The sequence below is a fragment of the Xiphophorus couchianus genome, chromosome 9, assembly GCF_001444195.1.
Source record: "Xiphophorus couchianus chromosome 9, X_couchianus-1.0, whole genome shotgun sequence".
NCBI lineage: Eukaryota > Metazoa > Chordata > Actinopteri > Cyprinodontiformes > Poeciliidae > Xiphophorus > Xiphophorus couchianus.
Window position 1 is genome coordinate 3,038,456 of NC_040236.1, and position 21,579 is coordinate 3,060,034.

The 21,579-nt window shown below is 42.2% G+C and overlaps 1 protein-coding gene across 1 annotated transcript in view; it reads right to left on the reverse strand.

Annotated features, from left to right (window-relative positions):
- Positions 1-71: 71 nt before the first annotated feature.
- fasn (fatty acid synthase) overlaps positions 72-21,579 on the reverse strand; it is a 40,741-nt gene continuing 19,233 nt past the window's right edge. The window contains exons 15-42 of the mRNA XM_028028362.1: positions 20,560-20,675; positions 20,245-20,420; positions 19,963-20,154; positions 18,733-18,813; positions 18,452-18,634; positions 17,436-17,615; positions 16,485-16,688; positions 15,400-15,716; positions 14,915-15,316; positions 14,592-14,756; positions 14,140-14,255; positions 13,905-14,059; positions 13,492-13,695; positions 12,805-12,955; positions 11,608-11,786; positions 11,327-11,446; positions 9,595-9,717; positions 9,194-9,417; positions 8,874-9,075; positions 8,505-8,656; positions 7,481-7,572; positions 6,963-7,357; positions 6,608-6,799; positions 5,080-5,307; positions 4,605-4,816; positions 3,905-4,003; positions 2,486-2,737; positions 72-1,289 (exon numbers count right to left, since the gene is read on the reverse strand). Of these exons, the coding sequence (XP_027884163.1) occupies positions 1,152-1,289; positions 2,486-2,737; positions 3,905-4,003; positions 4,605-4,816; positions 5,080-5,307; positions 6,608-6,799; positions 6,963-7,357; positions 7,481-7,572; positions 8,505-8,656; positions 8,874-9,075; positions 9,194-9,417; positions 9,595-9,717; positions 11,327-11,446; positions 11,608-11,786; positions 12,805-12,955; positions 13,492-13,695; positions 13,905-14,059; positions 14,140-14,255; positions 14,592-14,756; positions 14,915-15,316; positions 15,400-15,716; positions 16,485-16,688; positions 17,436-17,615; positions 18,452-18,634; positions 18,733-18,813; positions 19,963-20,154; positions 20,245-20,420; positions 20,560-20,675 (5,250 nt within the window). The 3' untranslated portion in view covers positions 72-1,151. The remainder of the gene's footprint in view (positions 1,290-2,485; positions 2,738-3,904; positions 4,004-4,604; positions 4,817-5,079; positions 5,308-6,607; positions 6,800-6,962; positions 7,358-7,480; positions 7,573-8,504; positions 8,657-8,873; positions 9,076-9,193; positions 9,418-9,594; positions 9,718-11,326; positions 11,447-11,607; positions 11,787-12,804; positions 12,956-13,491; positions 13,696-13,904; positions 14,060-14,139; positions 14,256-14,591; positions 14,757-14,914; positions 15,317-15,399; positions 15,717-16,484; positions 16,689-17,435; positions 17,616-18,451; positions 18,635-18,732; positions 18,814-19,962; positions 20,155-20,244; positions 20,421-20,559; positions 20,676-21,579) is intronic.

Genomic DNA, 21,579 nt, shown 5'->3' on the forward strand with positions numbered 1-21,579 from the left:
GTATCATATCTGCATGGAGTTTTCATTTGCTGAACTCATTCAGGACAAGATTTGCACACACAGACATCATGCTCACTCAGAGGCTTTTATTATTCTTTTCTTTTAAACATTGGAAATATTTCTAAGACAAAGAAGCTTCATTACTTCACTCACTGCAGTCACCTGACCCTTCATTGACCGCTAAGGTCTCAGAGGTCAGGGAACAGAACTGAGCAGTAAACAGTTTATCATCCACACCACAAAATTATTCAGTGTTTCATAACTGACTCACTGTTTCCACCAAGTGAGACCGCTTGAGTTAAAGTTTGCATCAGTGTAGAGGAGACATTCAGCTACAGTACAGCAGGTTCTAAGTGCTTTAAGTCAGTAAACAAATCAGATTACAGCAATGGAAGCTAACTCACATGTCGCTCCACCAGAACTAATGAGAACTAAAGATGTTTAAGGTTTGCAGAACCATAGAGCTGCTTGGTTAACACAGACACTCATCCATCTTGGTAGGATTCACTGCGGTCCCATGAAGCTCCAAGCAGAACTCCATTTGTTCTTCGAATAAAAAAAGAAACGCGTTTCTACTTCATCAGAATCAACGTAATGTTAATAAAAAGGAAAAAAAATACACATCTTTTGTATAAACTCAGATATAGGTTCTAAACTACATCTGAATATCAGCTTGGGAACCATTCTACTCATCAAAATTAGTTTGGTCATTTCTCTCTCAAAGTTATAATAATCAAATGTTCATTGTTACAGTAATAAGTCCACAGAAGCGTACCTTCAGGAAAAATAAGCCACCATGTTTTTGTGTGTGGGGATGCTGCAGATGAAGCCGTCCCCACGAAGCCACAAAAGGAAAAGTTTCTCAGCGTCTCCAGGGGAACAAATGTGCATTAAGTGATGATGAACAGCAACACAGCAAAATGTAACTGAGCAAAATGCAGTAGTAAAACGTCAGCAGTGAAAAACCGTCTCTTGCTTTTCTCACTACTAAGAGCTGCTACACCTTCAGCTTGGGAAACGCTTCATCAAACAGTTAAACCTACAGATCCTGAATTTAAAATGATAGAAGTGGGATGTTGTTGGAACCCAGTGGAGGTGGTGTTAAGGTGCAGCCTGTGGTTTAAAAGAGGGGAGGGAGCGAGTGGGGGGGCTCAGCCCTCTTTTGGGGTGACTCGTGGTCCAGCCAACGAGTTCTGAATGATGCTGCGGATGGAGTCCACTCCTTCTGCTTCCAGGAGAGAGCGATGGTCGCCTTCGATGACGTAAACCGACACCTTCCCATCGCAGACCTGAGAAAGAGACGTGAGATTCAGATCCTGTCGGCGTTTCAGCAGTGAGAGAATCGAAACTTCGTTTGAATGATTCAGGTTACTCTGCCAAAACACAAATCTCTAGTTTTTGGAGCAAACACCTCAGTCCAGCGGTTCCCAAAGCCAGGCCTCCAGTCCCCTCCCCTGCATGTTTTGGATGCGTCTCTGTTCCAGCAAACCTGGTTCCTCTGCAGCCACCAAGATGCTGCAGCAGCCTGAGAATCAGCCATTCACTGGGAGCCACATGCAGGGCCAGGTATGGAGGACCGGCTTTATGATCCACTGCAACTTTTCAGCAATGTAAAGGAGCTTATTTCAAGTAAATAATTCTTCAGTTTTGATTTAAAATATATATATATGGGGCGTGCTGTGGTGGCGCAGGGGGTTAGCACGCCCCACGTTTGGAGGCCTTAGTCCTCGACGCGGACGTCGCGGGTTTGACTCCTGGTCCCGACGACCTTTGCCGCATGTCTTCCCCCCTCTCCTCACCCTCCTTCCTGTCTGCCTACTGTAGAAAAAATACGAGCCACTAGCGCCGCAAAAACTCTTTGGAGAAAAAAAAAATATATATATATATATATTAGTTCTATTTGCAGACTCTTTTTCACTCATAAGGGGAAAAACATTTAGTTTTCTATATTTTCTAACTTTTTTTCAGAAGGGTAAAAGGTGTTGAGGGTTGGATCTGGTTTCAGGTTGTTTTAGGTTCATAGGTCAGCTGTTGAGTGAAAGTGGAGGGTAAAGACAACAGTCAGGATTTTTCTACCATGTCTGGAGAATATGGATGCTTAAGATCCATCCATTTCCTAACATGCTTGTCCCTAGTGGGGTCAGGAGGTGCTGGTGCCTCTCCAGCTAACGTTCTGGGGCAAGAGGCGGGTCACCCTGGACAGGTCGCCAGTCTGTCACAGGATGCTTAAGATACATTTTAATAATAGAAAATGTGGGAAAGATAATTCCACATTTATTCTACCATAAAGTGGCTACAATCTTACAAACATTCATGATATGCACATGATGAGAACATCAGAAGAGTCTGCTAAGGGATTTTAAAATCATGTCATCCATGCAGTGTCATTAGTTATGGGTAACCTCTTACAAAAAAATAAGATTAGACATCAATATGTGAACATTTCACAGTAATAATAATGACCATGAATGAATGTATCAGTTACCTCATTCAGCTTATAGTCCTCTCCCAGATTTTGTTCATATTCACTGCTGGTTTTGGCGCGCAGTAACGCAACGTTGCCATGGTATTTCATCGCAGGTACGTATCCGTCAGCAGCTTTTAGCTTGTGGTAGAAGGTGGAAGCCGCAAAATCAAGTAGGTCACGGCTGATGTTCTTGTTGCTGGAGATGATCAGGTCCACCGCCACCCTGACGCGAGCCGGCAGGTCTGACAGCGGGAGCAGGCGCTCCAGCAGCTGTGGAACCAGAGCAGAGGACAAAACGGCTCGGACTGATTCATTGGGTCTGAACTGTCCCTAAATGTTATAGCAAAATTTAGTTACTTTCATGCACTATGCAAGCAAAGATAAATATCAATTTCACGCTAAGCCAAAAAAAACCAAACAAATGTAGTATGTTGAAAATCGCAACATAAGAAGTTTTATACAACTGTGCCTCTTGCCACTGCCCAGGAACAATACTATCAGAATATTTCAATATCAATACATTTTCTCTCTCAGTGTGTTTTTCAGGCTACGTTATCCAGGCACCAAAACTATGCTTGACAATTTTTTGACAATTAGAATTAGTCCTAAATTAAAAAAAAACAAAAGCCAGAGTCCAAAGACAACATTTGAAATGCAGGAAGTTTGTAGAGCTGCAGCACAATACAGGAGAACGCTGTAAATCTAGATAAATCAGGATGTATTACCAAAAAAAAGAGAAAAAAAAGCCTTTGATCAACTTGAGTTTGTCCAAAATGCTGCAGTAAGTCAGGAACAAACAGAAGAGCTGATATGACTCCTGATTAATTAATGTCTTTATGCTGCAAACATATTCAGTTTAGTCAGCTAGTCTGCTAGCTAAACAGCTACAAGCTATCTCCTCGCTATATAGCCATTTAGCTAGTTAGCCAAATAGACAGCTAGCTACATAGATAGCTTATCTTGATATCTTACTATATTAATAGAGCCACAAGTATGCAACCATACTGTAGTTCTAAAGACTTTAAATTCTACATTTTATTAGTTTCTAGAAATTACCATGAATTTATCTTTTTTGTGTGTCTTTATGATCATGTTTTGATTTTTATGTAACTTTGATTTTTATCTCCTGAAGTTGAAATGCAGTCTGATTGTTGCTTCCTCAAATGTGCATTTTAAATGACGCTGTGTGTATTCTGAGCAACTCCTCAAACAAACAATCTCTTTGCAAAAACAAACAATTTAAATTCTGCTTATTCACTACAAACACTGCTGACAAGATGTTAGAGTTTACATGCACTACAGATTTCCTCTAATTGTTTCCTTTTTTCTTAATTTCACTGTTCTCACAAATAATGAGAAAATGATAACCAGGCGATGAACCAATAGTGTTAGTGAGCGTCTGTCTGTCTGTCTGTCTGTCAGAACATGCTCCAGTACCTTGTTGTACTCCATGTCTGTGAACTGCTGGATGAAGGCGCACATGGCCTCCGTTTCAGCCTCACTCTCTTTGCCTGGAGTCAGCTTGGCTCTGTAGCTCTGCAACCAACACATTATGACATCATTCACTGAGAAACCCAGATTAAAAGCACTGATCACAGCCGCTGAGCCTTCTACTGTCATTATGTTAGACTAAACATTTCCTTTTTTAGCTCAGGTAGAATTAATTCAATTCAATTCAAAAACACTGTATTGAGCCCAAAGGAAAATTAAATGTTGCTGTAGCTCAAATTAATTTAAAACTCTTCAAAGAGTTATTGTAGATGGAGATCGTTGTGGGCAGGAAAGATCTCCTGTAGCAGTCTGTGTTACAGCGAATTTGAAAAAGCCTCTGATCAAAGACAACTACTGCTAACATTATATCTGCTAATGAATAATGAAAGGGGGGATTTAACACAGATGTGAAAACTTACAAAGCGATGACATCATCCTCTGGGCTTAAACCAACAGCTTAAATGCTTAAAAAAGTTCTGCCATTATTTTGATTTTTGACAAATAGAAATAATTATGTTAGGGGGAAACTTATAGTAAAATAATCATCTTATTCTCTGCCACGTTTTTGTAAAATTCTCTCCTCTAGTTGAAATAAAAGTGCATACTGGGACCAGTGTGTGTGTGTGTACTGGTTCTTTCCTCTGACCTGTGTGTAAGCTGCCACATAGGAGTGTGAGCCATCGAACAGGAACAGATGCTCCACACTGTGGTTGAGGGTCTGCAGCTGGGAGCACATTTCAAAGGCCACACAGGCACCAAAGGAGTATCCCCCGATCCGGTACGGCCCATCTGGCTGCAGCTGCCTGATGCAGTTCACATAGTACGCTGCCAGAGCCTGGATGCTGTCCAGAGGAGCAGCTGGGAGGAGAACAGGAACAGACTGGGATCAGTGGGTTTAGTCGAAACACAGACAAAATAATAAGGAAAAATGTTGCAGAAGAATTTGGACCCTTAACTTAATTAAAATCATCCAGCAGCTCCTTAACATGGTTGTGCATTAATTAATAAACTCCCAGAATAGTAAAGAGAGAGAACTCACAATGAGAGAGGACTTTCATATTATTCCCACTTTACAGCCAATCAGTTCAGGCATAGTTCCATATTCAATGAGGTTGATGTACCTTTGGTGCACTGTAAGCCGAAGCAGGGCATGCTGAGCTTGGAGGCCAGTGTCCTGAACGCAGAGACGGAGCCTTCGATGGGATGGACCAGGAACAGGGGCCTCTCCTGGCTCTGGGCCTTGTTGAGTGGGATCACAGTGGGGCCGCTGGGGTCCACCAGCACCTGGGTCACATCAGACCCCAAAACGGAGCGAGCCGGATCCTTCGTGGCTTTGGTCTGGTTGCATTCTACAGATATTATTAGGAGGGAGGGAAAAGGAATGATGAGCCTGAAAGTTCAGAAAGTCAGAACCAACTGAGTTGTAGTTGCTCTGCTGTCTGGTCTCTGTCTGTATGTAGTGCCTTGCAAAAGTGCTCAAATATTATGAACTTTTTTTTTATTACAATCACAAACCTTAATGATGTTTTATTGGGATATTACATGATGGATCTACACTATGTAGCACAGAATTGTGAAGTGGAAGGGAAGTGTTATATGTGTTTGAAGTCTGTAATTGCACCTACACAAAATAGGAAAAAATTGAAAGGGTTATAAATTGAGGTGCACCAATTAATCATTCGGTTGATAAATCGGCTCCAGTTTCCTTAATTTTGGGAAATCAGCAATCGGTCAATACTTACATGACGTCTTATTTGCTGATCTTATCTGCCACAGTAAAGCTCTGAAAATCAGCCACTGCAGTGACTGACTGACCAATCCACCAGATCACGCCTGATTCTGCATGGTCAACAATAATCACCCACTGCTGTCAACTTAGAGACTTTGTCACTATGTTTAGCAAGTTTTTAGACAAAAAAAAAAATCTGTATCAGGCAAAATCTGAATCAGCAGGTCAGACTGGTGAATGGCCAGAAAACTGCAACCAGTCCATCCCTAGTTATTAAACTTTTACAAGGCACTGTTTTGGACACATTTTTTATAATATTTTGAGAACGCTGCAATTTTTAAAATTTATTTAAAAAGAAGTATGATCATTGTAGGATCATCTTACACATGAGATTTGGTTTTCTTCAACTATTTACACAGTCATCTGTGTACATAGATGACTGTGTAAAGTCTGTTTTGAATGAAAGTCTAACTGACTTTCCAACTGCCTCACATCAAACTGAGCGCAGGAGCTCCTCACAGATGTGTGCTCAGTCCTTTGCTCTTTAGTCACTTGGTGTGTGACTGAACTGTGATGGTGTTCATTAGCATCAGCATGAAACAATGTAAAGATCAGAGAGAGGATTTAACTGCTACGTAGTTTAAATACTGACGATGACAGAGTTAGATTATTTACATTTTTCTGCCAAAGTAAAGATAAAATTTTACCTAAAAATTGTTTCATTTAAAGTAATGGTTTAAATGAAGCCCTCTGTTAAGGCAAAACTTATGATTTTTTTAGTTTATTTTTACTTATTGATTTTTAATTTCTTGTATAGCTTGTTGGATGGTGCTAAACAATAAAACTTGTTTTTCCTTCCCTACTAACTTTCTCCACCACTTAACCTGCTTAAATGATTTAAGCAGGTTAGATCTTCATACCGTTTGTTCCTTCTGCCTTGCCCTTGCCCAGTTCCCGCAGCTTGTTGATGGTGAGTTGGCGGATCTCCCTCATGGCCATCACAATGTCGTAGTCTCGCTCTAGAGTCTGGCGAACCTCAACACCCATCAAGGAGTCCAGGCCCAAGTCTGCTAACGAGGCGTCAGCGTTCAGACAGTTCACATCCTGTACGCCTGTGAACAAAAGTCACAAAAACACAGTGGGCTTTATCCCTCATCACTTCAGGGCAACTAAAACAAAATGAGACTTTTATTTCTTTTTTAACAAATTGTGGGAATCAAAAGCCATTCTTAATATTTTCAAGAATTATTCACAAAATATTCTTTTGATTCTTACCAAGAATGTGAGCGACAGCATCCACCAGGTCTTTCTGACCCCCTGCCTCACTCTTCACTGTTATTCTCTCCGCCAACACAAAGCTGGACATGACCGGCTGCTGTTGGTGCAGGAAGAAGTCCAGCACCTCCAGACAGGAAGTGATGCGTTGGGGTAGGGTTCCCCCAATCACTACATCGTTTCCACCCATCGTCTCCAGCACCACGCCCACATCTCCAATGGCGCCCCACTGAACTGCTAATCCAGCCAATCCGTCAAAGCGCCGCTTTTCACACACACGTTCCATCACCGAGTTGGCGTAACCGTAGTTACTTTGGCCAGCGTTTCCACGCCCACAGCTGACAGAGGAGAAAGCCACGAAGTAGCCGAGGTCTGGACACAACTTTCTCGTCACTCTAGGGAGACATTGAAAATTAATCAGACATTACTGCGTCAGCGAAGAGGAACAGAGAAGGCAAAACAACCCGGCCTTCTTTAAAATACAAAGCGATGCAGTGAAGCACGACTAAACGTCTTACTTGTCCAGATTCATGGTGCCGTCGCATTTTGGTTTGCTGACATCAAGGAATAGCTCAGGCGTCAGATTCTCCAGCATGCCGTCTTTCAATACCTGAGGATCACAAAGCAAGAGTTTCACCGAAAAGCAGAAACACTAAGGGAGAACTAAAAAAATATTATTTTAAAGAACCATACAAATAGATCAAACATCTACCTTCCCCTCAAAATAATCAACCTGGAAACATTTTCCCTCTCCTATCATCACTAGGTTACACAATTGCACTGCTTATGGTGGCAGCATGTTAGAGTAGATTTTTATGTTAGATCTGATTTGTTTATTTTGTAAACTTTAGTTCATATGTTTTAGTCATATTTGGACAAATATTCCCTCTGGTTTTGGATGCTGTGCAGCTGAAATGAATTTTCCTCTTACTTTTTTACTATTGAACAGTTATTATGATCCAGAACTTTAGCAACAAGATACTGTTAATGTTTTTACAACTGGTACCAGCTGATTAGCATCTTCAGCTCTCTCTGAACTGAGAGAGACATGGAGGAAGTTCAAACCACCTCTTCCATCCATCATACAGAGCAAGGTTTGTGTCCCTTAATGTAACATCTCTCCTTTTCTAACTTTACAGCCATACAGATTTAAACAGAACCGTCAGAGCTGCCCTCGTTGTATCTGTCAAATCATTCAACTCATTCTGATATAGATTTTTGCTTGGTGCCGTTTGTTGAATTAAATGTTTAAACTTTGAAGAAATAAGACATGGTTAAGAAGAATTAAGAATTTGTTCATTTAACAAACATCCTTAATGCTTCTACAAAGTACAGTAGCTGACCAAATTTTAAAACAAGGTAGCATCGTAGTTAGCAGCATCCAAATGACAACTAAGGCTGGTGAAACTATATTCGTTTTCCCATTGATTACTTTGTAATTGAGTTTATTCTAATAGTTTTAGAAATGAAATGATAGACATCCACAGCTAATTATCAGGAGCGCAACATGAAGAAATAGGTGAAGCTGACTGCGGGTGTTACCATGGCAAGATGGAAGACTCCGCCCACTGGGCCCAGTGCACACGCCTCAGCAACCAGTTTCTCCGTCCCCTTCAGTGTGCTGATGTCGCTCGTGGAGACCAGAACGGTCACGCCCTGCTTCTGCCACTCGTCAACCCGCTTTGCCTGGTAACCTGACACAAGACCAGGCAGAACAACAAACTAATTACATGTGCATCTTCACTCCTCGTTGTTCTACTCTGCTTGGAAGATCAGGTTAGTGGGTTTCATTGTGATGCACATTTCAGGATGAGGACGGAGTCCTCTGACCTCTGATCTTCACAAACAGAGAACTCTGTTTCTGTCTCCTTTTTTTCCCCAGGGATATTAGCGTCGTCTATTGTGCCTTACCATTCCTGATGCCCGATCTAGATGTCAGCACCAGTTTGCAGGCTCCTCTCTCAATCAACCACTGAGCAAGCTCCAGGCCAAAGCCTCCCAGCCCACCAGTGATGATGTAGGAGTGGGACGGAAGGCAGGAAGTCCGACAGATAGCAGGAAGAAGCAGCGGGGATGCAGGCTGAACGGCTGCGCCCTTTTCCGCAGAACGGATCTGTGTAAAGACAAGAGACATCCAGATGACACACAATCAGACAAAAGTATTAGTAAATGAACTACAGTTCTCCCAAAATCCGCCACTCTGATATCTCTGAAAGTCAAAGAGCACCAACCTGCAGGACGACTTTGCCGATGTGTTTTCCCTGGGCCATGTATCTGAAGGCTTGCTCAACGTCGTCCCTCTGAAAAACTGTAGTCTTTAAAGGCTGAACTACACCTTCCACAATGCCTTCCTTCAACAGTTGGGACACTTCCTCCCACTCCCTGTTGCCTTCTTCAAACAGAGCGTCCAGCAGGATGCCATGAAAGGCCACATTCTTCAGGAACAAAGCCATACCTGGGATCGGCCCAAAACAAGACAGCTGACACTCAACCAGCTCAGAGTCCTGACAATTAGCCAAACACCAGCAAGCTTCCCTTCACAGGCAGACCCATACGTCTCATTTGTAATGAGTAACAATGAGTTGACTGTATTCTTTATAGTACTTGGAGTGTCAGAACTTTCCGTACTGACCCAGTGGATTGTTGTTGGAGAGGTCGTATTTTCCGATCTCTAGGAATCGTCCGTGTCGGGCGACACAGCGGATGCTAGCCTGGAGCTTCTCCTCAGCCAGAGAGTTTAAAACCACATCCACGCCTGAAACACGCAGAAAACATGACTGAGTGGGGATTTCTTAATGGCTCATACAGAAAAACACAAGAAAGACGTTTTCCCCCCCTTTTCACAAACAGTTGATACTGGATATTATATCCTAATTACACTGAAGAGATAACAGAGATTGGACTTTCATCCCAATTCAATGTGCTGAATTTGATTGTCTACTGTATTTGCTATGCCAACCTTAGGAGGCTGAATGAGGGAACTGCAACAATTAACAGCCAAAAAAAAAGAACAACCTAAATTCCAGACCTATATCTAATCTTCCTTTCTTACCTAAAACTCTTTATAAACTAATAGCTAATCAAGTGTGTGAGCATCTACACAGTAATGAAGTGTTTGGAGAGTTTCAGTGAGGTGTCAGAGCTGAGTGAAACAGCTCTGTTGAAAGGAATATTCTCCTGGCCTCAGATGATGGACGTATGTCTGTTCTGGTCCTGTTAGACGCCAGTGTGCTTTTGAAAATGACAAATAATTAAACGTGTGTCAAAATTTTCTCAATATCACCACATTCTACATGGTTGTTGTATCCTTATTGTGCATCTAAACAGGAGGACATGGTACCCAATGAAAGTGGAGAAGGAAACGCTGACTGGTCCAGTTCCAGCTCTATGCTTAACCAAAGAACTGAGGAGAGAAAACCTGTCCGGAAGTGTTTGTTTCTCCCTCTGCCTGCGTTTTCTGTGCTTTATTAAAATGCATTTATTTGTCAATGATTAAAGGGATAATCTTATGCTTTTTGCAACACTTTATAGTGTGCTTCTCTTCTATTAAAGAGGAAGTCCAGGGCTCATTGTATGAAATCTTAAACGATTGTTACTCCAACTCTAAGCAATGCCTGGATATGAGAAGGAGGAAGGAAATCCCAGTCAGCCACCTTCAATCATTCATCTCTGGTCACCATGAAACCACCACAATACATGAGAGGCATGTGGACCTCAGGAGCTGCTGTTCTCACTCTCCTATCTCTGCCAACAAAGAATGTGTCAACAGGCAGCTGTGGTTTAGCTGTGAAGTTCACCCTCAGGCCAACCTGTGGCTCTGACCTCTGAATAATGCCTCACTGGGTTCCTCTCTCAAACTGCTGATGATTTCTGCTGCAGGTGAGTGAAGGCAAAAGAAAACTAAACTCACTGCAACATCAGTGATTAGAAAGTGAGGAAAATAAAAGTTAACCAGATGGATTACTTTAAATATCACTGACTGAGCAGAAGTCTGAGATGAGACGAGTCCCACATTCAACCTGATTCAGAGTAAACAGGGACCAGATTCCATTTTAAGGTAATAAACAATCTTTAGGTCTCTGACTCAGTGTGTGGAATAAAATATTATTTCAGCTTCATGTAATGTGATGAAGCAGGTTTTTTCAATACTCTTGCCCTTTGTGTGAAATCAGAGCTAATAGATCTCAATTTTAAAATTCTTTGTTTTTTTACAGTGGATTTTGTCACACCTGCTTCATGATGACAATTTTCTCCAATGTATGTTAGGAGATGAGCAATTTTCCAAATTCCACAGACAGCATAACATAAACGATGTTGAGCTAGGTGTGCTTAACAGGATTTGATAACATGAGGAAGGTGCTGACCTTTGCCCTTTGTGTGGAGCAGAACATGCTGCTCAAAAGACAGATCCCTGGAGTTAGCGAATGATTCTGCTGACAGATGAGGGAAGCGTTCCTGCAGGTAGGCCCTCTTCTCTGCTGAGCCTAGTCAATCCAAACAGTAAGATATTTATCAGAGCCTTGTGGGGTTACTATACATAAATATAGTATACATAAATAATATTCTTTTAATAAAAAACAAATATTTAAAGAGAAAGAAATGCAAACGGAACACTTGACAGAAAGACAGAGCATGGTGTACTAACCGACGGTGGTAAAAACTCTGCAGTTCTTGCTGAGTGCTATGGCGATGGCAGCCTGGCCGACGCCTCCAGAGCCTGAGTGGATCAGGACGGTTTCACCGGGGCGGAGCCTGCCCCGCACCACCAGAGAGTAATACGCTGTTGAATACACCACTGGCACAGAGGCCGCTTGCTCCATTGTCCTGCTCAGACACACACACATACACATACGCACATACACACACACCCCAACACACAGGTATGAGAAAAATTACATGTCCTGTAAAAATAAACTGACCTTTTCCCCACACTATGACATTAGATCAGAATAAACTGTTCCTGTTTTAGGTCAGCTAGGATATCCAAAAACAATTCTTAGCCCCGTTGTGACTAATCTGCTGGTGTACTGAGGGACATAATCTCTTTTAAAGACCTGAATGTCACCAAGCCTTAACTTCACTTCCAGGCTGATATACTGAGACGCTGCATCAGTATTTCTACATGATGTTCTTAGTTTGTGTCATCATTACTCTATGAAGTGCACCAGCCCTCCTGCAGTAAAGTACCTGCCCCTGTGCTTCACTGCCTCCAGGATGGCAAACTTCCTCCTTTCTCCTCCACATGTAACGACGGTCAATTTGGCCGAACAGCCCAGTTTCTTTTAAAGTTTTTTGTTGCACTAGCCACCTTTATTCATTAACAACTAGACAGGAAGAAGGGCAGCGAGAGAAGAGGAGGAAATGCAGTCAATGGCCTGTGGCACGCAACTCCACCAGGTGTTTGGCAATTGCTGCTACTGCTAGTCTGAAGGAGCAGAGAGGGGAAGGTGCAATAAGAGGTGCCCTGTGAGGCAGAAGCTCACAGGAGGAGGAGCTTTGTGGAAAAAGCTTTATGGGACCAAGATTTTATATATCCCTGACTGGTTGCCATGGGAGATTGATCGATTCCTCAAACAAGCATAAAAGAATATCTTTCTGAGTACCCGCTCTAGGTACACACTGAGTGTGAGCAACAGTCTGGATATGTTTTTAAGGAGGGAATAACATTATAACATGATGTAAGACTCAAAAACGTGGATTCTACATAATAAGACCCTTTATGTGAACAGGTGTAAATAACCTGTACACCCCTCGGTCAGGTCTTTAGAGAACATTGTGGAGGTCAAACAGAGCCACTGGAAATGTTGGCAGTTTAACATTTAGCAGCAGGAGTGACACTAACCAGCTGAGGGGAACTTCCCACAGGAATCGTTTATCAGCCTCCACAGCCGTTGCCAAGCCTTTAGCGGGCAGCAGCCCCATGACACGCTGACCGCTGGGATCACGACCAGAAAACTCCATCCCTAACAGGCACTGCTGCAGAGCCATGTCCCCTAAACAGACAACAAGGAGGAAAAATGACTTCTCTGAAGGAAAAGCACACAGACAGGATGGAGTGGGTAATAGTAATACTTTCTGGACATGTTCAACAGGGACTATAGAGGATCTGCACCAATGTGATGAAGTTATAAAAACTAATAACTGGTCCTTACACCATGCAGGAATACCTACCATTAGGTCATAACTAGTCTTTTTACATCTCTGTGGAGAAATCTTGAGCCATTCTTCTTTGGAGAATTGTTGAAATTTAGTCACAGGATCTTCCTGAATCAATGGCCTAGTTAAAGTCACGTCACAACGTCTCAACTGTTCTTTTCTTTGGTAAATGTGAGATGGGTCCTTATGTTCTTTTGGGTTTGGAACTTTCACACATCTTAATTTGAAAATATTTTCTAGATGAGCTCATGCTACAGAATTTCAACATTATCAAGATGCTTAACCTCCATAATAATAATCTTATGTCAGCATCATCCTCCATAACTATGAACTAATGAAGGGCAGTGATTTTGACCTGGATGTTGATAGCTACCTGGGATAGCGTCTGGTGGCAGTTTGCCAGTAGCCAGCATGATGTCTCGGAAATTAAGCGAGCTGTAGTAGACGTGACAGGCCTGCAGGGCGGGGCTGCTGGGGTCAGAGCGGTGGGGGGGGGAGGCGATCCAGCGCAGGGAGGACAGGTCACCTCGAGTTAACACGTTGATGAACGCAGACTCTGTCAGCTCCTCCTTCAGGTCTGGAAAACAGACAAACAATAGCTGAAGGGACAAACAAAACCGTTTCTTTAAATTTGGTGTATTGTGAAAAAGGTCATATTTTCCAAGCTACTGTTACACATTAGGAATGTCTGTTACTGCTGTAAACCTAATATTGTGGATACAAGGAGCAACAGTGGAAGAATCCACTGCTGTTATTTATATGAAGCACGTTTTAATAATCTGATACCGTGGGAGATGAGCTGGTGTCTGAAAGTGCCCCACTGTCCATCTCTGAACACATTCATGACCAGGTCTGCCTCCAGCGCCGAGTCCAGGGACTTCTGGCCCGGCTGGAGAATCGGTGGCGCTGAGGAGCCGTTCAGGTTGGACACAAACATGCAGCTGGGCACAAAGAAGGAGAAACAAACACATTTAGCACCAGACAGATAAAAAAAAACAAGCTTAGGTATTATCTGCCTCACCGTATCCGCTCTCCCCCAGGCTCCTGCCGCAGACAGTTTACCATCCCAACAATCCCACTGTGAGCCTGAGAGGCAGTCAGCCACACAGCATGGTCCGAGGAATCCGCCAGGATCTCCTGGTACACAGAACCACATCAGAACCGGATTAAAACCGCATCAGAACCAGATCAGAAATCTGATCTCAGATTTCTGAGGATGAATTTCACTGTATCTCTGGTCAGTAATACTTTGGCTGTAATTCTACTACAAACAGAACCACAAACCTTACAATGGACAAAAAAAGAAAAAAATAGATCTGGCTTTTTGTTTTTAACAGGATCCAAAAAATTTTCTTTTACACCATAAAAGTGAAGTGAATTCCTGAAACATGACAGGAGAGCTAACAAATGAAGACATCTGCAGAGCTGAGGGCACATCAGTGACCTGAGTGAATAAAACCGGCTGGAACCCACCTTGAGTTTTTCCACCCACAGAAAGTCGGTGCTGTCCACAGGCAGGTAGATGGCCTGCTTGCTGGGAGACTTGCGGCGGCAAAGGAAAATGACGGAGCCGTAGAAAGACTTCCTGACCGCTACCAGGGCCAGGTTGGCCTCAGAGAACACGCTTTCCCACTCAGCCTGGATGGAGAAATACAAAGAAAACACAGCAAGTCGTCATCAGAGGGAAGAAACTTCTTGAAAAAGCTCTATTAGATTACTAATTGATTTTTTATAAATCATTATTATTATTATTATGACATCAATATCACTACTATCATAAAATGTTTTCCATGAACCTGTGAGAGCAGGCCACGTTGCTCGTTGCCCTTGGTGATGCTGGTGAGGAAAGCCACCGTCTCTCCCAGAGTCTGGTCCTTCAGCAGGGTGTGGATCAGAACAAAGCCCTGCTCTCTGGCACCGGAGGCCAGGTTAGCCACCAGCTGTCCGGGGTCCGTCCTCAGGGGACCCCATGCGTGGTTACACACCACCAGGTCCGCCCCGGCAGCCATCCTCCCTGGAGCCGGCTCGCTGAGGGGGTTCCACTGCGCTGAAGCCACAGCCAGCTCCTCCAGCGCGGCTTCATGGGCGGACAGCAGATCCAGGCATGTTGCTGTGGCAGTGTAGTCCACATGTAGCATCGGCTGAATGTGGAGGAGGGGAACCACACGGGAGAAAAGCTGGCCATCGTTTGCAAAAGCCTGGGGGGGTAAGAGAGAGGAATACGTTATGGGATGCATGGATCATGATGACAACTGCTCATATCCAAAAAAATCGATATTACCTCCAGGACTTTGATCCTCCCAGGCGTACAGTTCTCCATGCTGATGTCCAGGCAGTGGCGGAGGACAGGATCCCCCAGCAGGCCATGCAGCAGGCCGTCCTGCAGCAGACAGGCCTTCTCCTGGACGAGGACCTGCTCCAGCTCCGACTGGAGGTTTCCGTTCAGCTCCAGGCCACACAGCAGACTCAGCAGGCGCAGCAGGCAGGGCGCTGATGCCTCCTGGCCGGGCGGAGAACCCACCAGGTCGCCGGGTAACCCAGGAATGGCCAGCTTCACACCATGAGGAGCCAACTTCAGCTGTAGTGTGTGAATCAGACCTGCAGAGAAGATGTAGAATTAAATCATACCACGACTTCTCCAGTTCCAGTCTTTAAAGAGGCAGTATTATGTGGTTTCCAGGTACACACTGCCATTTTGAAACACAATCAAATAACTATGTTACCTTCTGTTGTTATGAAAACGCTGTATATGTCAAATATGATATATTGATATAAAATATAAGATTTGATATAAGATTTGACTTTGTAATTTAACACCTTGAAATTGGGCCTCTGTCTCTTTAAAAACTCCTGCTCTTTCTGAAACTCCGCCTTCAGGAAGTCATCACAACATGGTTCCTCTATTAACCCTTTACCATTGTTTCACCAGCGTTGCCCTGAGAAGTAGTTTCTATAATGAGCTCAGCAGATGCAGTACCACCAGGTCTTTGCTAATTGCTGCTGGCTAGTCTGAAGGAGCTGAGTGGGGGAGGTACGGTAGCTGCTCTGCGAAGCAGAAGCTTGGAAACTTGGAAACTGCAGCTTTGAGGAGGAGGCAGTATGTCCATCAGCAGTTTTGCACAGCTGAATTGTTGCCATGGGGACTAAAGGATTTCTCAAAGATCCATGAAAAAAATCAAAACAACACTCTATGTGTTTTTGATGAGGAAATAACATTATAACATGATGTAAAAAAACTTTGATCTTACATAATACTGCCCCTTTAATGTTTTCATAGAGAGTGACTCAAGCTTTTTATTGATCATAATCTGACAAAGCCATCAGCTACACCATCACACAAACAGTCAAATATTATAAAATCTCTACCTTTGCAGAGGTTCAGCTGCTCAGTCAGGCTCTGATTGGTTGCCAGGCATTCTGTCATCACATGCGGGACAAACACAAACTCCTCCAGGGTGGGGGGGCTCTGCTGCTGCTGTCTCCGGGGGGCCACAGTGGCGTGCAGACCGGAGATCTGGACTCCGCCGGCAGCAATACTGTCCAGGCAGCGGCTCACGTGGACGTCGACAGCTACAGCAATGAAACGGTCAATGACGAGCTCAGGCTTCAAGACATAAACGCACTTCTGTCTGGAGAGAACCAGAAAATCTGCTGGTCGACTAACTGGTCAGATTCATCAACTTAGAGGAGTTAAGAACTTAGAAAAAGATAAATGTAATGATACATTCTCATGATTAAGAGCGTGTCACTGGTTTAAATGAATACATCCATCAACAAGGGAGGCAGGTAGTGAATAATTGTAGAACCTGATGTGTGTCACATGTAAGTATCAGCAGTAAACCAATAATTCACCTTGATTACAGGTGATTTATTGGTTCACCTCTAATATGAAAGCCAGGGCTAAACATTTATTTTTTATGATAAGAATTTTGATTTATTGTTGGCTCAATAAATTAAAATTAATTATGTTTAATACCTCCTAAAACTATTCATCTTATCAGGACTGTTATTGCTACTAAATTTTCCATTGTGTGTTCAATGATAATATCAATTTGAAAAGATTACCAATTCCAGTTACTCTGTGCAGTTTAGTGATACAAATCACAGTTTTTATGTGTCAGGTGTCCAGACTACAAATGGGATTTCTGTGCCATGCAGTCACAGCCTAAAAACATGTAAAACAAATTACCTAAAAAACAGAAAAGAAATGTTCTTCAGAATAGTACCACAACATATTGTGATACAATGTTAAGTCCATATCACCACCTGTAGTTAAGACCTAAAAGTGTCAAGTTTGAACATAGCAGTTAAACTCACCTTGCAGTTCATCAGCATACTCGCACACTTTGTCCAGGTGGACAGCAGGATCGATGCGTACAGAGCGGATTCTGGTCGGCAGGCGCAAACTGCGACCTGGTAGCCCGACCACCATCATCTGCAGCATGGTGTCCAAAAAGGTCACCCAGTTTCCTGTCCACTGCAGCTTTCCACTGTCTCCTGGAATCAAACAGATCAAATACGATATGGTGAGGTATGCGGTGGAAAATGACATTTTCTACCGTAAAGCTTATTAGCTTTTGCAGAATGAACTTGTCTAAGGGAGTCACAAGTGTTTCTCTAATCGTCTGTCCATGGGTAAAAACTTGTGGAGCCAAACCCTCGTGCCCAGCGTCCAATGTCCAGATTGTCTTATATGTGATCTTGCTCCAGCAATCCTGATTCAAATGAGTCCATTATCTCCTCATAAATCCCACTAGGGTTCTGCAGAAATCTGCTCATGACCAACTTATTTAAATAAAGTGTACCAAAGGGTTAGGAAGCACTGATAAAAGACAAGAAAGTTGGGCACAAAGGCGGAGCAATCCAAACTGGATATAATTTGGTACCAGTGCAGGTTTATTGTATGGATGGATCTGCCACAATTGATATGGCACGCCATCTCACCTGCGACTGTGGTCTTGTCATGGATTGGTTGAGATGTCCTTATAAGAGGAGGAATCCATGAACCAATCAACAAATGCAGTTTGCTGCCAATCAAAACACTTGTGTGCACTATCTGGCTTTGGCTTGCTTGTACCATCCGTGAGGCGACTCCAAAAAATGGGGAAGAACCAGTTAAAGCCACGCCCTTAGAGAAAAGGCGTGGCTAAGTAGTTTAAACTTAAGAGTTTTGTGCTTGAAGTCTATTTTAAAAACTCAAAGAGAAGTCAAATTTCTTTAAGGCAAATTTTAATTTATTTCCAGCATTATGGTTTTATTCTTAAAGTATCAGTCAGTGTATTACAAAAAAATAATTTTTAAATCCTATAGAATGCATGCATACTTTTTTTTACCTTCACTGCTGGACTCCAAGATGCCTTGGAAAGTCTTTCCATAGTCGTAGCCACGCAGTCGCAGTTCTTTATAGACGTCATTTGACTTAAGTTTCATATTGGAATCATTCCTTTTGTCGGTTTTCTGATTTATTTGAATATGGAACGATTGAAGGTCTGCATCCTCAAGGATGTTTACTTTACCTGAAATGAAATGACATGTAAACCGCAGAAGTAAAATATCTTGATTGTGTGTATTTGCTGAAAATATGAAATGTAACAAAGAGGCAAAGAGCTCTAACCACTGACAACCAGGTTTCCATTCTCTGAAACCTCAAACTTGTTGGTGGCTGGCATGAGGTGCACCTCCAGCTGAACAGAGCCTGCAATGAACAGAAGTTTGAAGATGATAGGCTTGTCAAAATAGCCGATATTTTTGACACAACTGATACAAACAAAATATCTATTTTTTTAAGTATCCATTTGAATCAAAATATAAACCCAGTTATTTTCTGAATTTGGTCCACAAACACTTAGGCCCTCACGTTTTACAGCACCTGTACCTAGAAGTTTGAAAATTCCTGGTAAGTTTGTGATCTCATTGTTTGAAAACATAAAATTAAAAGCATGGTTTACAAAATTGGTGAAGCTTCTTAAAGATCACACATTTTTTGAGGCAACCCAAAAGGTAAATAAAGCTGCTTTCTGCAACAGTAAAACACTTGAAGCTAATGCTATGTACTTAGCAGGATCAATGTGGGAATGAATTGATGCAAGGTCAGCTTGTTAAACTACTTAAACTTAAGAGATTTGTGCTTGAAGTCTATTTTAAAAACTCAAAGTGAAGTCGGCAAAAGTGAAAATAGTCTGGACTCTGTATTCTACCTACCCTGTTGACTGCAAGTCGTCACCAGAGAAAGTAGGATCCTGAATCATCAGAACACACAGAAAGGAAATGTGGCTGTTGCTGGATACACTGGAATGAACCAGATCCTTGTTTCCACTAAAACGCCTGTTGTTCAACATGTTCAACTAAATTACATACTTCCATCAAGGATTAACAGTTGCATTATTGTTTTGTCTATATAGGAAGGGGACACTTTGAAGTTATGTTTACTTAGCTTAAAAGCTAAATATATTATTATTAAGTAAGCTATGTTTACTTAATAGTAATACTGGGTTATCCACTACTTATTGGTCTTATAAGATAAGATAAGATAAGATAAGATAAGATAAGATAAGATAAGATAAGATAAGATTTATTTGTCATTGTCATCAATAGATTACAATTATGCTAATTAAGACAATAAAAACGCTCTTATACTGTTACTGACTACAGTCTCCTAATGTTTATTTACTTGTTATATGGTTCCCTACTACTGAAAATGGTGCAGAATTGAAAAGAGGAAATGGCATTGAATTGGAACTTGTAGTACTGTCACAACCCTGAGACACAGTGAAACAGCTTAACTGGGATAACTGGGTCATTAATCCATGACTGGAATCCATGCTGAGCCCTGCTGGTCTCTCACCAGTCTTTGGCAGGATGGTAGCTCTGTGGATCTTCACATCCTCAAAGCTGATTGGAGTGGATTCCATTATGATTCCACGACTCCTGACCAAAGTGCGCCAGGCCAGCACAAGGTAACCCGTTGCTGGGTAGAGAAAGCGTCCATCGATGCAATGTTCAATGAGATAGTTGTCTGATGACTCAGAGTTTATCTCTGTTTCAATCAGAGAGACAATGGTGAAAAAAAAGTCATAAGAAATCTGAATGAGCACACAAGCAATGAAGTCGAAAACTGCATTTTTACCGATATTATAGACGGCAGCGGATTTAGATCCTCCTGAGCTGTGGGAAAAATGTTCTACTTTGGGGATATCCCAAACCTGGGAATGGTCCCACTGCACTAAGGGAGAGATCATTGGAGTGCCAACTGGGACAGGACCGCTCACCACTGGGTACAGGCTGTTAGCATCCAGGTTGATCCTAAACAAGTGCAATTAAAACAGTTCAGACCAAAACAATCCATGGTGTGAGAGAAAAAATTAGGAGGCAGAAAATAAGCTCAAATCCAGAAGTCATACTAACAGTAAAAAAACACAACATGTTTGAGGCGCTCACTCACCCATTCATGTAGATTTTGCCAATGTTTGAGAAGAAGAACTCCAGGTTGTTAGCATGGCCTCTCTTCATTAAAGGAAGGTTGGAACATGTTTGCTTCAGGCTGCGCTTAAGGATGGCCTAAGAGGAAAACATTGGTTTAGTTATTATTTATACCTGTACTAATCCAAGATCAATCAATTTAGAGAACAACACATGCCATGTATACTGGTGTTTTGAAAGGTGCTCATTATGTGGATCAAAATGAGAGAAACAAAAGATTTTTTGAGGTATTGACGTATTTTTCCTGTTTTGTATTGAGCATATATAGTGGGTTCAGTTATGTGGAAATCCCGGTGTTCTGCTACATTATATCATTTTCTCTTACTGTTTACTTTTTTTAATATAAAAATATCAATATACTGAAATGAATGCTCCATGACTACTCCCAGTTTTTATCTTTTGTGCCACTCCACAGCTGCTGGTTTTTGCAGAGATCAATTAGTAAATGCTCCAGTGCTAAATGTGTGGGAAGGTGTGTTATTTTCCTATTTTCTATGCCTCTGAAACTAAAATCTAATGTCTTTGATAACAGCGTTTGTAGGCATTATCTTGACCATTGTTGAGGAAGAAAATTTGTCATTCAGGAGAAGCAGGGTCTGGATATCGGTGCAAAGGATATATTTACTTCTTAAGTGTGAGTTTAAGGGGACAGAAACATGTGAAAATCAGATGTGATGCAGTGTTTTAGATAAATTCAGCCAGCTGGGTAAGAGCTGACAGGACAGATATGGGGCTCTGGTCAGTTTATCTATTGCCACTCTGACACACAGGCATGCACACACAGTATGGTTTTCTTGGTGCTTACTGTTCAGATGGGTGTCTGAATAATCTTATTTGATTATGAAGTATGAGTAATAGATTATCTATTTGGGACACAGACCAAGGATGTCATATTATGGATTGTATGAAATATACTGCTCAAAAAAATAAAGGGAACACTTTAAGTGTTAAACACCTGTTTAAGTGTTCCCTTTATTTTTTT